At 49.7% G+C, this 14,518-nt stretch overlaps 1 protein-coding gene across 1 annotated transcript; it reads left to right on the forward strand.

Annotated features, from left to right (window-relative positions):
- The first annotated feature begins 6,663 nt into the window (after window positions 1-6,663).
- On the forward strand, window positions 6,664-7,492 carry LOC120648423. Its single transcript, XM_039925200.1, has one exon. The coding sequence runs from the start codon at window positions 6,791-6,793 to the stop codon at window positions 7,331-7,333; it is 543 nt and encodes a 180-aa protein (XP_039781134.1). The 5' UTR covers window positions 6,664-6,790; the 3' UTR covers window positions 7,334-7,492.
- Window positions 7,493-14,518: the final 7,026 nt, after the last annotated feature.

The following is a 14,518-nucleotide window of genomic DNA, read 5'->3' on the forward strand; positions in this document are numbered from 1 at the left end:
CGTTGATGAAGTTGTGGAGACCAATCCTCATGGTTACGGCGAGTTAGTGAAAGTTTACTATTGGGCCTTGGATACAAAGGTCAACATCGAGTTGTGCACTGACCAAGACTTGCTTCACATGTTTGAAAAACACAGTGTTTCCAAATGTTGCTTCGTTACCTTTGCATATTACAAGCCAAGTAATGGTCCCCCTCAGATTCCACTTTGGGACATTGGTACTACTTCCAAGTCTGTTGAAACCCCATTCACCCCTTCAATTGGTGATCCAAGCTTAGGAGAGCCAAGCCACAGCACACATACTCAGTCTGATGAACCTGAAATCCTGCCTAACCCACACCCCTTCAATTGGTGGTAGCTACTCCATCAGTCATGCAATTCCCAATAAATGAAGCTGTACAAAGGGCAGCAGCAAAGAAAAGGGAGAGACAGGCATCATCTTCTTCTGGAGCAAAGAAAACCAAGAGATCTAGAAGTACAAGTTCATCAACTAGAGAGTCTGGAAGTGGATCCAATGAGCCTGTTCCATTGCAGTCTGTGATCCTAGGTCCTGTCATTGAGGACGCTTTTGCCACAGTCCAGTTAGAGGCGCAGGAAACTACACCGAAGAGGAGGAACGCCATCATGAAGAAGCTGACCCCAAAGAGGCTCCCTCTTGCATCAGGCAGCCCAAGTAGCCCAGCTTCCAATACCAGGAGCAAGAAGAAGCTAGAACTGCAGTGAAAGGTAATATGATGGCATGTATTTTGCTCTGTGATGCCATGCCCAATACTTTTGGATGGATGAAAACCGGAGCTTTTGGTTTGATGGATGAACACTCGATCTTTTGGTTGCATGGATGCAAACTCAAACTAGTTGTAATGTACTGTGATGGCTTGTGTGATGGCTTCTGAGCCATTTGTAAACTGGGACTAAATATTATGTGAACTCGTGGTGACTGTTGAGAACTTTGTTTCAATGTGTTAGCTATGATGACCTCTATTGTCTTAGTAATGTTGATGACATGTTCGTCAAGTATGATGATGAAATGTTGCAAATATTATTTTTAAACAAATTCTGGGCTGTTTCTAACAAAATATGATGATGAGATGTTGCAAATATGATTCTTATTACAAATTCTGGGCTGTTTATAAATAACAAAAACTAGAACTTGTTTCTTTGGCGTCAACAGCCCTGCTGTACATTTGGTGCCAAAAAAAATGAGCCCACCGAGTGGCACCAAGGGAACAGACAAAGTTCCATTGTTTCTCTGCCAAAGGGCATTCCAGTATTTTTCCAGCTCAGTTAACGTCTGTTATCACCAAGTTTGGATGGAATGGCTTGCAGGGTAAAACGAACTTCAACTTGTCCTTATAGGTGTGCAACTTTATTTTAGTGGCTTGAGGGTTAGAGCCAAGTTTCATAATGGCTCACAGGTAAAAGGCTCGAGATTTCGAGGAAGTGGTGCGTGGCGCGGTGCCGGGCGTCACCGACGGGCCGCGTTCGTGGCCTTCACGGATCACGGTCACGGCCACGAGCCCGATCGGGCGCGGCACGCCGTGGGTCGGCGCCTCACTTGCTGGCTCTCCGTGACCGTAAGACCGTGACGTGAATTTTTTTTTTGAGGTCACAGGGCACGTCAAGGGCTCAAGGGGCGGATCTGTAAAATTCATCCATTGACGTCATGAAGCTCTAAATCTTACCAAATATATTTAGATTCTTGTTTTGGTATTATATATGTGTACTAATAGAGGGATGTTACACTAGTAGTACTCTAAAACTATTGGTATCACGTAGACTCTGACACCAATAATGATAATGCAGATTCGCCTCTTGGTAGAGAGTCTCTATCCAAGTAATTTTCCATGATGTGATTAGCCAACTAGTTTAGTTTTCGATAAAGGAATGGTTCAATATTATGTCCTCCGCATCACGATGCAAAATATAGTTATTATATTATAGAAGCAACTATACATGGACGAAATAATGAAGAACGTAATTTGTTTATAAATAAAGTCTATTACTAAATTATTACCTATTTTTTGCAAGATCTCTGTAGCTAATTAGCGGTGTCCTCCAAAGGTTGAGAAGCCTCCTAATCAACGGCGGAGTTAGGTGCTGGCCTCAAAACCATTTTCAACCATGAATGAAGGAGGAGGAGGAGGAAAAGGAGCACCCCTAATATAAATTCAAATTCTAGATCTGCCGGTGCTTCTAATATGGTGTACCGATCCTCCTCCTAAAGTAAGGATGAGAACATAATCCAGAGCAATATCAACATTTTGCCAAGCCATCTTCATTGCCTCTATTGAAGAGACTACGAGAGTCACACTACTAACAGACACAAAAAGTAAAGGACAACACAATCACACAACCCGCTTGAGGAACACTCTCTAGAAGGTATGACGGAACCGTCAAATTAAAATTCTAATTAAGCATAATGATCGTCATTTGAACACATCGGGCTCATTAGCTTAACGGCTTAATTTGACGATCCTTTCTCAACCCACGCCCCGATCGAAACATCACCGATAGTCCCATGCGAAGGTGGGCGCAGATGGTACAAGCACGACACATACTTGAACATACAATAAATTTACATGAGACTTTACCTTAAGTTTTACGAACCAAGTTTGAATAAATACATAATTTTACAAACTTTGCACTACTAAAATTTCGGGTTCAACTAGAGGAAATGGCCTACAACAACCAAAAGTGTGCCCTAGGGAGATCCATATCTAGACATCTGGCTCCACGACCTCCCATCCCTCTGCATCACGGCGGATGAACTTGGCGCAGTAGGGACAGAAGTCTACGTCTGCGTGTCCTGAAATAATTGTGGCAACAAACCCTGAGTATGCTAATACTCAGCAATGCTTACTCGACCAGTGGGTATAACTTAGCCCACATATCTAGACATGCAAGGCTTTTGGCTGGTAGTTATTTTGCAGAAAACAGCGACTAAAGTTATTCCTCACTTTCCTTATTTTAGCTCAAGTTTTATATAAATTAACATAGTCCAATATTTGCATAACTAAATCTAGAGCAAACATAATGTAACAATAAATGATATATCAAAAGTTCATCAATATGGGTATAACCGTTTTTCTCCAAAACAACACTACGCTGCGACGCAGTGACCAAGGTGCTCATATCCGAGAGCGACTGACGGCGAATCGATCCGATTTAATCTTGCAAGGTGGATCTAATCAACACGGCACGTATTTGCCCCGTCGGACTATACATGCCAACCATTCCCCTCCCCGCCTCGAACTACAGAACCGCCCCACCTGCATATAGTCAGCCGAGCCCTACGAGAGACCACCAAAAGTAAACATATGCATCCCGATTCTCCGCGGCCACTCGACTCGCCCAAAGGGGTGGGTAGAAGTTCTGTACTTTCGAAGCAAGGCAGTACTCGGCTTACTGGTTTCGACTACCTCCTACTCCCGGCATGCGGTTAGTACAGTTCAAACATGATCAGCAGGGCCAACAACGGCTCGGTCCTTAACCGACACAGGCGGAACTACACTTCTCCTGTCCGGTCTCAGATTCTATTCTTTCTTTCTTTCCAAGACTTTCATCCAAAATTAGTACTCATACCTGGAAACATAAAACCATCCTATATCTCGCGAGCAACCAAGATTTACTCGACTTCTACCGAACCCTATCTAGCATAGCATTTCTACCGTCCCATACATACTAGTACAACTCAAGGACACCTAGGGTTCATGCAACTAGGGTTTTAAACAACTCCTAAACGTAATGCATAAGCAATAAATACATATATAAGTGTCATAATTTAAAATTAATAGGATGTGCACCGGGGCTTACCTTCGGGCTGCTGCACTGAACTGGGGTCAAACGGGCCTTGGGCCGGGTGCTCACACCTCTCCTCTTGGGCTTGCGTCAGCTGCTCCTGCGGTGCCGCGATCATCTCAAATACGGCGCCCTCAGCTGCGGATGCTACACGTATGCATATGAAATAAATGAGTGCAGCCCAAAGATGTAACTATTTTACTTTAACTGAAATACCCTGCGGACTGTCCACGCCCAAGTGGCGGACCGTCCGCAGTACACCTGCGCCAGCCTACCAGAGACAACAACGCCTCTGGAAAAATTTCTAAAATCTACTGCGGACTGTCCGCGCACAAGTGGCGGACCGTCCGCAGTTCAATCCTGCGAACCCCACCAGAGACACCGTCTCTGGATAACTTTCAACTTTCAACGGCAGACTGTCCGCTCCCCTATAGCGGACTGTCCGTAGTTCAATCTGCTAAACCACCAGAGACAACATCGTCTCTGGACGAAAACTATTTGACCGGCGGACTGTCCGCACCTCCCAGGCGGACCATCCGCGATACCTAGCTTCTGACCCTCGCCACAGGCGGCAGTAAGTGCGGCGGCGGCGGCGGCGGCCGTTCTCCGGCGCCGGCGATGCACCACGGAAGGGGAAAAAGACCGGGAAGCACAAGAAACTCACCACGAATCCATTCCCGCGGTCGGTTCAAGTGGAGGACGACCGGAGAGGCGGATCGACGGTGGAGCAAGCTTCAAGCACCTCCAATGGTGACCGGTGAGGGTTGGGCGATTCCGGCCGGGGAGAAGCTGGACTGGGGGTTTGGGAAGGTGGAGGAGGTGCCGAGAAAGTTTCCCGCACGAGGAATCGAGGTTTGGTGGCCGGAGGAGGGAGATCGATGGAAAAGGGGCGATGACGGCGCGAGCGCTCGGCTCCGCTCGGCTCTGGACGAAGTGAGGAGGAAGAGAGAAATGACGAGTGGGTCCCACATCCATCCAGATAAATATCTGGGCGATGCCTGGCGGACTGTCCGCCGGCCCCGAGCGGACTGTCTGCGAGGCAGGTGTTACAGAAGGGCATAGAGGATGGTGGCCAAGCATAACTCGGACGTGTTATAAGTTATGAAAAATATCTCCTTTCTGAAATTTATGTGAAGATTTCATTTCAACCAATATATATCAAACATTGGTGTCTTTATAGTTGACAATGGGATAGAGTAGAAAAGCGAGTAAACATTTAAAACTTTTTTTTGAACGATAAGGCTAGAGCACTGCCGATGCATTTAAGAGAGAAGCAGCAGAGGTTTATAGTTTAAACAAGTAGACAGCTAATACAGAAAAGATCAAAGAAAACTCCTCTTACACACATTAGAAACAAGTTACTCCACCACCGGCTGACCGCAGGCTACCTTCTCGGTAACATTTAAAACTTTAGAAACCTATATCTAGCCACTTTAGAATAAAAGATAAAAAGACCTTACTAGTGACGTAGATGAATTGGAATCACCGAATGATGGTGAGTTATGGACTGATAAAAAGATTATGGGAAAAGTCTAATTTTCACCCGCACAAGTCTGATTTTCAACCTTCAACTATGAAACCGGACAATATAGGCCATCGAACTGTGAAAACCGGACAAATTTGGCCCTTGGGTGGTTTTGCATTTTTTTTAAATTAAATAAATCTAATTAGATTTAGAAAATCAAAACTAATTCATTTTAAATCTGAAAAATATGAAACTAGTACCAAATTTTTTCTAAAAATGTAACCTATCTATTATTGCTCCATTTGAATCTTAGTTATTAAAAATAATAGGCATAACTGCAAGTAGCCAAATATTATGAACATAAAAAAATTAGATCTTAATAGCTCACAAGTCATGTGACAATAGATAGGTTACATTTTTAGAAAACTTTTGATACCCATTTCATAATTTTTTGACCTAAAATGAATTACTTATAAATTTTTAGTGTAGAATTGAATATTTTTAATTCTCACGAAATGGAAAATCACCTTCAAAACCACCCCAGGGGTCAAATTTACCCGGTTTTGACAGTTGAATGGCCTATGCTGTCCGGTTTCGTAGTTGAAGGTTGAAAATCGGACTTTTTCAATAATTGGAGGGTGTAAACCGAACTTTTCCCAAAGATTATCACCTACCAGATGTTTCCTTTCTATAAAAGATAAAAGAGTCGGCCTGAATTTTATATACACATATCTAAAAACTTTCAGGCTCATTAGTGTGAGTTTGGCTGCTTCATCAATCATCAAAAGATGGGTGGTGGATAGCGTTTCATCACTGGAGTTTTATAGCTATAGCGATGTTGTTGGGGGCAGGTACTGGTCACAAATCATTCCTTAAGGATGCTAGCTTTTTCCAAGCTGCCTTCAGGAATCACATGTTCTAAATCGTAGAGATCGTGCATCAGCCTCAGCCAATGATCGACCGCGCTGCATTGATCGAGCTCAATCGAAACGGAAACGGCAACGCGTGCACGCACAGCTCTTTCCTTTTGAGAGATTGTATTGCCGATCATATTTCCGATCATGCAACAACCCAGTAGTGAGCGTGCATGCATGTCCTGGTGGAGAGGGAGGGGACAGACACGGCCGGATGGGCGCGGCGAGTTCCATGTGTTAGGCCTCTAGGTGTACCCGTTCGGCGCCGAACGTCCTGGCTGCTTGCGCTTGGTGAGCTAACCGAAACCGCCTCCATGGTCAGGCGCCGAACGTCCTGGCTGCTTGCGCTTGGTGAGCTAACCGAAACCGCCTCCATGGTCAGCTACTCAGCTACCCGATTGACCAGTAGCTCAACGGCCAACCACCTATTCACTCCCGCACTTCTTCCCCGTCTCCCCCCTATAAAGCATCCCGGCCGCAACGCTCACTTGCATCACACACAAGAAGGCAGTCGAGCACGTGTCCAATAACCAAAAGCCCAAGCCACCCCTAGTCACTTCACATACAGCGAGTCGTCGGCGATCAGCGTCGGCTAGCTCAGCTCCGATCAGCGGCGATGGCTTCCTTGACGACGGTGCCTACGGCGACCGCGGCGGCCGGCGGGCGGCGGGACCAGCGGGAGGGCGCGGAGGTGATCACGGGCGCGGAGGCCTGCTTCGCGCACTCCAAGGAGATGCTGCGGGCGCTGGGGTTCCCCGGCGGGGTGATGCCGCTGCGGGGGCTGGAGGAGTGCGGGTGGGTGCGGGAGACGGGGTTCGTGTGGATGCGGCAGAAGGCGCCCTACGAGCACTACTTCCGGGGCACGGGCACCCGGGTGCGCTACGACGCCGAGGTCACTGCGTACGTGGAGGACGGCCGGATGAAGCGCATGACCGGGGTGCGCAGCAAGCAGGTCATGCTGTGGGTGCCCATCGTCGAGATGAGCCTCGACGGCGAGAAGCGCGACAGGATCTACTTCAAGTCCAACGTCGGCATCGGCCGCTCGTTCCCCGCCGCCGCCTTCGCCGACGAGGAGGAGGAGGAGAAGAAGGAGAAGGAGGGGGACGGCGACAAGCCCGCCGATGCCGAGGAGGAGGAGGACGCCGCCGCCAGCAAGTGAGAGCGCGAGGCTTGCGTTGCGTGATCACGCGCCGATCGGAGATGATGTTGCATGTATCTTCCTTTGCGACTTTGTTTGCTTCATTCTCTTTTGCCTGTGTTTAATTACCTCGTCGATACGTGAGGAATAAAAATTGAGCAAGTTGATCCGATGCTTACACTAAAAAGGGAAATGTGCCCGGAGTTAGAAGGTAGTTGATCTACCAGCCAGTGGCGTGCGTCCTAAATGCAAGATTTGAACTTGGATTCGTATGGGCAGGTTACTGCGAAGCTCAAGTGAGGGGAAACTTGACATACAGAAAGTCACATTTAAGTAGACTTCACTTATGACCATAACGAGGACTTCCACCTTTTTGACGATTCTTCAAAATCCGCATTTGATAAATAACAAGGTACACATGGACTATCCTCTTAATGAAAAACGTGCTCAGGCACGGTTGCGAAAAAAAGGAAAAGTCCGGTTTACACCCTCCAACTATTGCAAAAGTCCGATTTTTAACCTTCAACTACGAAACCGGACAACATAGGCCATCAAACTGTCAAAACCGGACAAATTTGGCCCTGGGGTGGTTTTGAAGGTGGTTTTTCATTTTGTGAGAATTAAAAATATTCAATTTTACACTAAAAAAATTATAAGTAATTCATTTTAAGTCAAAAAATTATGAAATGGGTATCAAAAGTTTTCTAAAAACGTAACCTATCTATTGTCACATGACTTGTGAGCTATTCAGATCTAATTTTTTTATGTTCATAATATTTGATTGCTTGCAGTTATGCCTATTATTTTTAATAACTAAGATTCAAATGGAGCAATAATAGATAGGTTAAATTTTTAGAAAAATTTTGGTACTAGTTTCATAATTTTCTGATTTAAAGTGAATTAGTGTTGATTTTTTAGATCTAATTAGATTTATTTAATTTTTTTAGAAAATACAAAACAACCCCAAGGGCCAAATTTGTCCGATTTTGACAGTTGGATGGCCTATGTTGTCCGGTTTCGTAGTTGAAGGTTGAAAATCAGACTTTTGCGATAGTTCGAGAGTGAAAATTGGACTTTTCCAAAAAAAAAGTACACATGGACACATAGGCCTAACAAAAATTCTCTGTTCGGCTGGCCGTGGCTGGTGGCTGATGCTGATTTGGCTGGCTGGTGCTGGTTTGGTGTGAGAAAAAAATACTGTTGGCAAGTTGCAGCAGAACAGAGTGAAAGTAGATTTGGTCTCATTGATAAACAATACATCAATTAATAATCAATCGAGTGAGCATGTATTTGAATTTTGAAGACCGGAGAACATAGAACGTGGTGGGGATACATATACCGCTGCTCTGCCTCTGCTACGCTGCACCATGGAAAATGGTGGGTGCGCGCGGCTGGCCCGAATCGAGAGTTGTTCAGCAATCACAACAACCAACTATAAATCAGTACGGTGCCAACTTATCACCCTTTCCATGTTTCTCACAATTTGATTTTTATTTTTAAAAAAATTCAAGTAGTGCTAGACGTCCGACTGCACGACCGGCAAGCGTATACTCCAGTTAACAGTCGACATGCCAACGAAGTTGAAAGATTGTACCAAAATTGTTGTCGAAGTAGTTTCTAACCATCCAGTTAAGCGCTAAATTTTAGCATCTATTAGTAATTATACCTCCTTCTAAAATATTTAAATCTTAGCTGAAGTTTATCCTAACCCATTAGTACCTCTATTTAAATAAGCTAATATAAAAATTTACCACTTTAAAACAATAGCACTTGAATCCAAACACCTTTGGATAACCATTTTCTCAGTATACCTCTGTCTTTTTTCGGACCGGATGTTAGAGGCGTGGGCCGCAAAACGGCCTGCCAATCCGCCGCCCGGAAAGAGCCCATTCCTCGCTCCATCCTCGAGAAAACCTACTACCTGCCTTGGTAAAAAGGCAAGAAAACCCTCGGAGAACTTGGGTCTCGCGTCCAGAGATTTCTACAACCTTCCCCGTCGCCGCGGCGCGGCGCCCGCACAGCGTCTTTTTTATTTTTATATTTTTTTAAAAAAAAAATTACAGAAATATATTTTTGGTTTCAGATTTTACAGTTCTATACCCCTACCGCCCGGCACGAGGGCGGTAGGGACCTATATGTAAATAAATATAATTTTTTTGTGCAGAGGTCCTTGGCGGGAGCCTGCCGCCCCACCACTTGGCGGCAGGGGGCCTGCCGCCCGGCAGGGGGCGGCAGGCTCCCACCCCAAATATAAAAATCCGCCCCTTCCCTCGCGCCCTCATTTTCTACCCACGAGATCCAGAGAGGGGAGAGGGAGAGAGGAGGGGTGAGGGAGGTAATTCCACTGGCGAAGCCCTGCTGGATTTTGGATCCGAACCGCAAGTAACCAATATTTCTCAACTTTGTCATTCCAAAATTTTTGTATGTTTAATTTTATGATTAGTATTTTTTATTATTGTACGCACTTAGGGTTCGGATTAGTGGTTATAATTGAAGGCATAGCATATTTCTAGATATTAGATTAATTAAAATGAAGTTTTTGGATGGCCAGATATGTCGAGCAAAGTGGCGTTTCAAGTTCATTACGGTGACTTCTATAGAATTACTCATGATTCCTATAGAGGCTATCAGCATTGGAAAGAAGACAGTGCAGTCTAGATAAACCCCTAGAGAAGAGTTTTGAGTCCATACGAAAATGTCTTCACAGGATGTTCAATGTGAATCCAAAGACACATTTGCTTACGGTATATACCTTGACTTCCTGGAAACTAATGGGAATTTCTGGGAGTTGACGCATATAAGTAGTACGGAAGAATGACAACATTACATGCACGCAGCTCTTGAAAGTGGGTGGCCTCTCGCAATGGTAATTCAGATTCACCAGAAGACTGGTGATTTAGGTGAAGGGTCAACACACACAACATCTGAATGCAATGAAGAGATGGAAGAGGATAAAGAAGAAGAGAACATGCAAGCTCCAGAAACAGAACCAGAACCAGAACCACAAGGTTTGGTAGATGAAGGCGAGCGGATACCTGGAATTGTGGAGGAAATGGAGAAAAAAAACCAGGATGCGCGAATAATGGAGCAATGTGGGGACTCATCGGACGATGAGCGCTTCCCAGTGCTTCCCAGTACATGAGAAATATTGGTTACCTGCGGTTCGGATCCAAAATCCGGCAGGGCTTCGCCGGTGGAATTACCTCACTCACCCCTCCTCTCTCCAACTCCCCTCTCTGGATCTCGTGGGCAGAAAATCAGAGCGCGAGGGAAGGGGCGGAGTTTTATATTTGGGGCGGGAGCCTGCCGCCCCCCCCCCCCCCCCCCCCCCCCCGCCGGGCGGCAGGCCCCCTGCCGCCGCCTGTCGCCAGGTGGTGGGGCGGGAGTGTTGGTCCCTGCAATCAAGGGCCAGGTAAGCAACCTGGTCACCTTCCTCTCCCTCTCCTTAGCTCCAAGGTAGAAGAAGAGCTGAGCTCTTCTGCACACACATACACTCTGCTATCTGCTCTCTGCGCTGGCTGAGAGCTGAACACTAGAATGTGGCAAGAATGAACTGCCTTTTCTCATTGCATTGCATTCATATTTATACACCATTGCTACCTACTCTAAGGTGCTACCAGTTATGGCTAATAACTTCTATCACTATCTGAACATTAGTGGCCTAGAGCCATAAGTCAACAAAGGCTGCAAGTCAACAAAGGCTGCTAGCAAACTGCAGACTTCCTTGACCAAAATCAGAAAAGGGACAGCTGCAGATTAAGTCTTACATTACTTCCCCTAATCCTGCTGCTAGCCCTGGACGTCATCCATGCCGATCATCTTCCTCAATTCCGAGAACCGAAGACGCCCGAGCGACTTGGTGAGGATGTCAGCGAGTTGCCGTCCGGTGTCGACGAACTTGATGACAAGGTGCCCCCCATCGACGCAGTCCCGAAGAAAATGGAACTTCACATCGATATGCTTGCTTCGGTCGTGAAAGACGGGGTTCTTTGCCAGCGCAATGGCCGGCTGGTTGTCCACCTTGAGTGCTGGCGGGCGAGCTTCAACGCCAGTGAGCTCACCCAACAGCCGGCGCAGCCAAACGACTTGGCATGCCGCGGTGGCCGCTGCAATGTACTCCGATTCACAGGTTGACAGCGCCACCACCTTCTGCTTCAGTGACTGCCAAGCCACCGGTGCGGTTCCAAGGGAGACGAGCACACCTGTGGTGCTCTTCCGTCCATCCACATCTCCAGCCATGTCCGCATCGCTGAATGCCGTCAGCTGAAGCCCGCCGTGCCTGGGGAAGACGACGCCTATGTCCAGAGAGCACTGGACGTAGCGCAACACCCGCTTGACCGCTGTCCAGTGGTCCTCCCGCGGGTCTTCGAGGAAACGGCTCACATACCTGACTGCGAACGTGATGTCCGGCCGTGTATGCGTCAGCCACCGCAGCCCGCCGACGATGCTCCGGTAATGCGTTGCGTCCACCCTCGCCGCCGTGCTGTTTTTCGACAGCTTGATCCGCTCCTCCATCGGCGTCGCCATGGGCTTGCAGCCCGTCATCCCGGCCTGCTCCAGCAGCTTGAGCGCATAGGCGCGCTGGCCCAGCGCGATGGAGTCCCTCCCCTGCTTTACCTCGATGCCGAGGTAGTAGGAGAGTGCGCCGAGATTGCTCATTTTGAAACGAGCCGCCATCTCGCATTTGAATGCTTCAATGTCCTGCGCCCGAGCTCCGGTGACGATCAGGTCGTCCACGTACACGACGATGAGCTCTTCCTTCCCCCGTCGTCGTGTGTACAGCGCATGCTCGGTGGCGCAGCGTGCGAACCCAAGCTCACCCATGGTGGTGTCGAGCTTGGCGTTCCACGCCCTGGGAGCTTGGCGCAGCCCATACAGAGCCTTCCGCAGCCGGAGCACCTTGTGCTCTGCCCCCGGCACCGCGAAGCCCGGCGCCTGCTTGACGTAGACCTTCTCCTCCAGGTCGCCGTTCAAGAACGCCGATTTGACGTCGAGGTGATGGACCTGCCAGTCCTTTGCCGCCGCAAGAGCTAGCAGCAACCGCACCGACTCCATCCGAGCCACCGGTGCGAACACCTCCTCGAAATCAATCCCTTCACGTTGCACAAAATCACGGGCAACGAGCCGAGCCTTGTGCTTGACAATGGCGCCGCGCTCGTCCCGCTTTACCTTGTAGACCCATTTCAGGCCAATCGGCCGGCATCCCGCCGGCGGATCGACCAGCTCCCAGGTGCGGTTGTCCTCGATTGACCGCATCTCCTCCATCATGGCCTTCCGCCAGTCCGCGTCACGCTCCGCAACCGCGAACGTGGCCGGCTCCTCCGCGCTCATGAGCATGAGCTCTGGATCGGTGAGACACGAGGCCAGCCCCGGCAGCTCTGCATCACCGATGACGTCGTCCACTCGCCTGAATCGGAGCTCCTCTCCGTCGTGGTAGGCATCCACGAACTCCGAGTAGGAGGACGGGGGGATGCGAACTCAGGATCCGCCGCCGCTGTTGGGGTCCCCTGTTCTGGAAAAACAGGGGAGGCTGGGGACGCTGAACTCGCCGCGCCAGGACTTGGCGGAACCTCCGCCGTGCCAGGACTTGGAGGCTCCACCGCCTCCGCTTCTGGCTCCTGCGCTGCCTCCTCTGCGCCACTCCGGCGCTCGATCACCAGCTGCTCGACGACGAATTCGCCCGTCAAGCCGCCGCCGGACCCCTCTGCTTCCCCTGCCGCGGGCGTGCTCCAACTCCATGCCGCCACCTCGTCGAAAATGACATCCCGGGACACCACCACCTTCCCCCGGGCTGGGTCGTAGAGCCGATAGGCTTTCGTCCCATCTTCATAGCCCAGGAACACCATCTTGGTGCTCCGATCTTCAAGCTTCCCAAGGCCTGGCTTGACGGTCTTCACGTGCCCGATGCAGCCGAACGTGCGTAGGTACGAGACGTTTGGCTTACGCCCATACCACGCCTGATACGGCGTCATCCCCTTCAGGGCCTTGGTCGTTGAGCGGTTCAAGATGAACACCGCCGTGCTCACCGCCTCGCCCCAGAATTCTGTCGGCATCGCCTTCGCCTTCATCATCGAGCATGCCATCCCAATGATGGTTTGATTTCGCCGCTCGACTACGCCATTCTGCTGTGGCGAATATGGTGCCGTCAGTTGATGCGCCACTCCCTCTCCTGCGCAGTAGCTAGCGAATTCCACCGCTGTGAACTCGCCGCCACGGTCGGTTCTGAGGACGCGCAGCCTCTTCCCGGAGTCCGCCTCTGCCCGCGCCTTGAAGCGCCTGATGGCCTCCGCCGCCTCATCTTTGCTCGTCAGGAGCTGCAGCCACATATATCGACTGCAGTCGTCCACGAGCAGGAGGAAGTATCTCCGACCACCATGCGTCGTTGGCGTGATGGGCCCGCACAGGTCCCCGTGGACCAGCTGGAGCACCTCCTGTTCCCGGTACTTGGCCGCCTTTGGGAACGGCAGACGCCTCTGCTTCCCGGCCAAGCAGCTGTCGCAGAGCTCGTCGACGCGCTTGATCTGCGGCAGCCCGGTCACCATATTGCCTAGGCGTCCAAGCGCCTCAAAGCTCAAGTGGTCGAACCTCCCATGCCACAGCCATGGTTCCTCCGTGCACGCCGCCGCGAGACACACCGGCTGCTCCACCTTCAAATCCAGGAGAAAAAGCCAGTTACAGGAACGTGTTACCTTGGCGAGAAGACGCCGTTCCCGGTCCCTGATGCTTAGTACTCCGGCCTTGACGAGCACCTCCGACCCGTGCTCATCCAGCTGCCCCAAGCTCACAATGTTTGAGCGCAGCTGGGGAATGTAATACACTTCCTGGAGTGCACGGTGCTCGCCGTTGCGGCACCTGAAGAGGACCGTGCCCTGCCCACAAATGATGACCCGCGAGCCATCGCCGAACTTGACCGTCCCGGTCTTGCTTTCGTCGAGGTCAGAGAAGGCGGCCCTGCTCCCCGTCATGTGGTTGCTGGCCCTAGAGTCCAGGTACCACCTCTGCTCCAGCTCGTCGCCGACCGCGCCCAGCAACACCCGCGCCTCTGGCTCGTCAAGGTTGACGGGCTGCGGCGTAGTCCTCTACTCCGTGCCCGCCTCCTCTGCTTTGCCATCCTTCAGCGCGTAGTACTGTGCCATCAACAGCGCGTGGTCGTCGTCGCTCTCTTCTTGAGCTAGGTGGGCCTCCTCCTTCTTCTCTTTCCGTTCC

The sequence above is a fragment of the Panicum virgatum genome, chromosome 9K (assembly GCF_016808335.1).
Source record: "Panicum virgatum strain AP13 chromosome 9K, P.virgatum_v5, whole genome shotgun sequence".
Taxonomy (NCBI): domain Eukaryota; kingdom Viridiplantae; phylum Streptophyta; class Magnoliopsida; order Poales; family Poaceae; genus Panicum; species Panicum virgatum.

Coding starts and splice junctions, on each gene's coding strand:
- LOC120648423 (XM_039925200.1), top strand. CDS start 6,791: ATGGCTTCCTTGACGACGGTGCCTACGGCGACCGCGGCGGCCGGCGGG.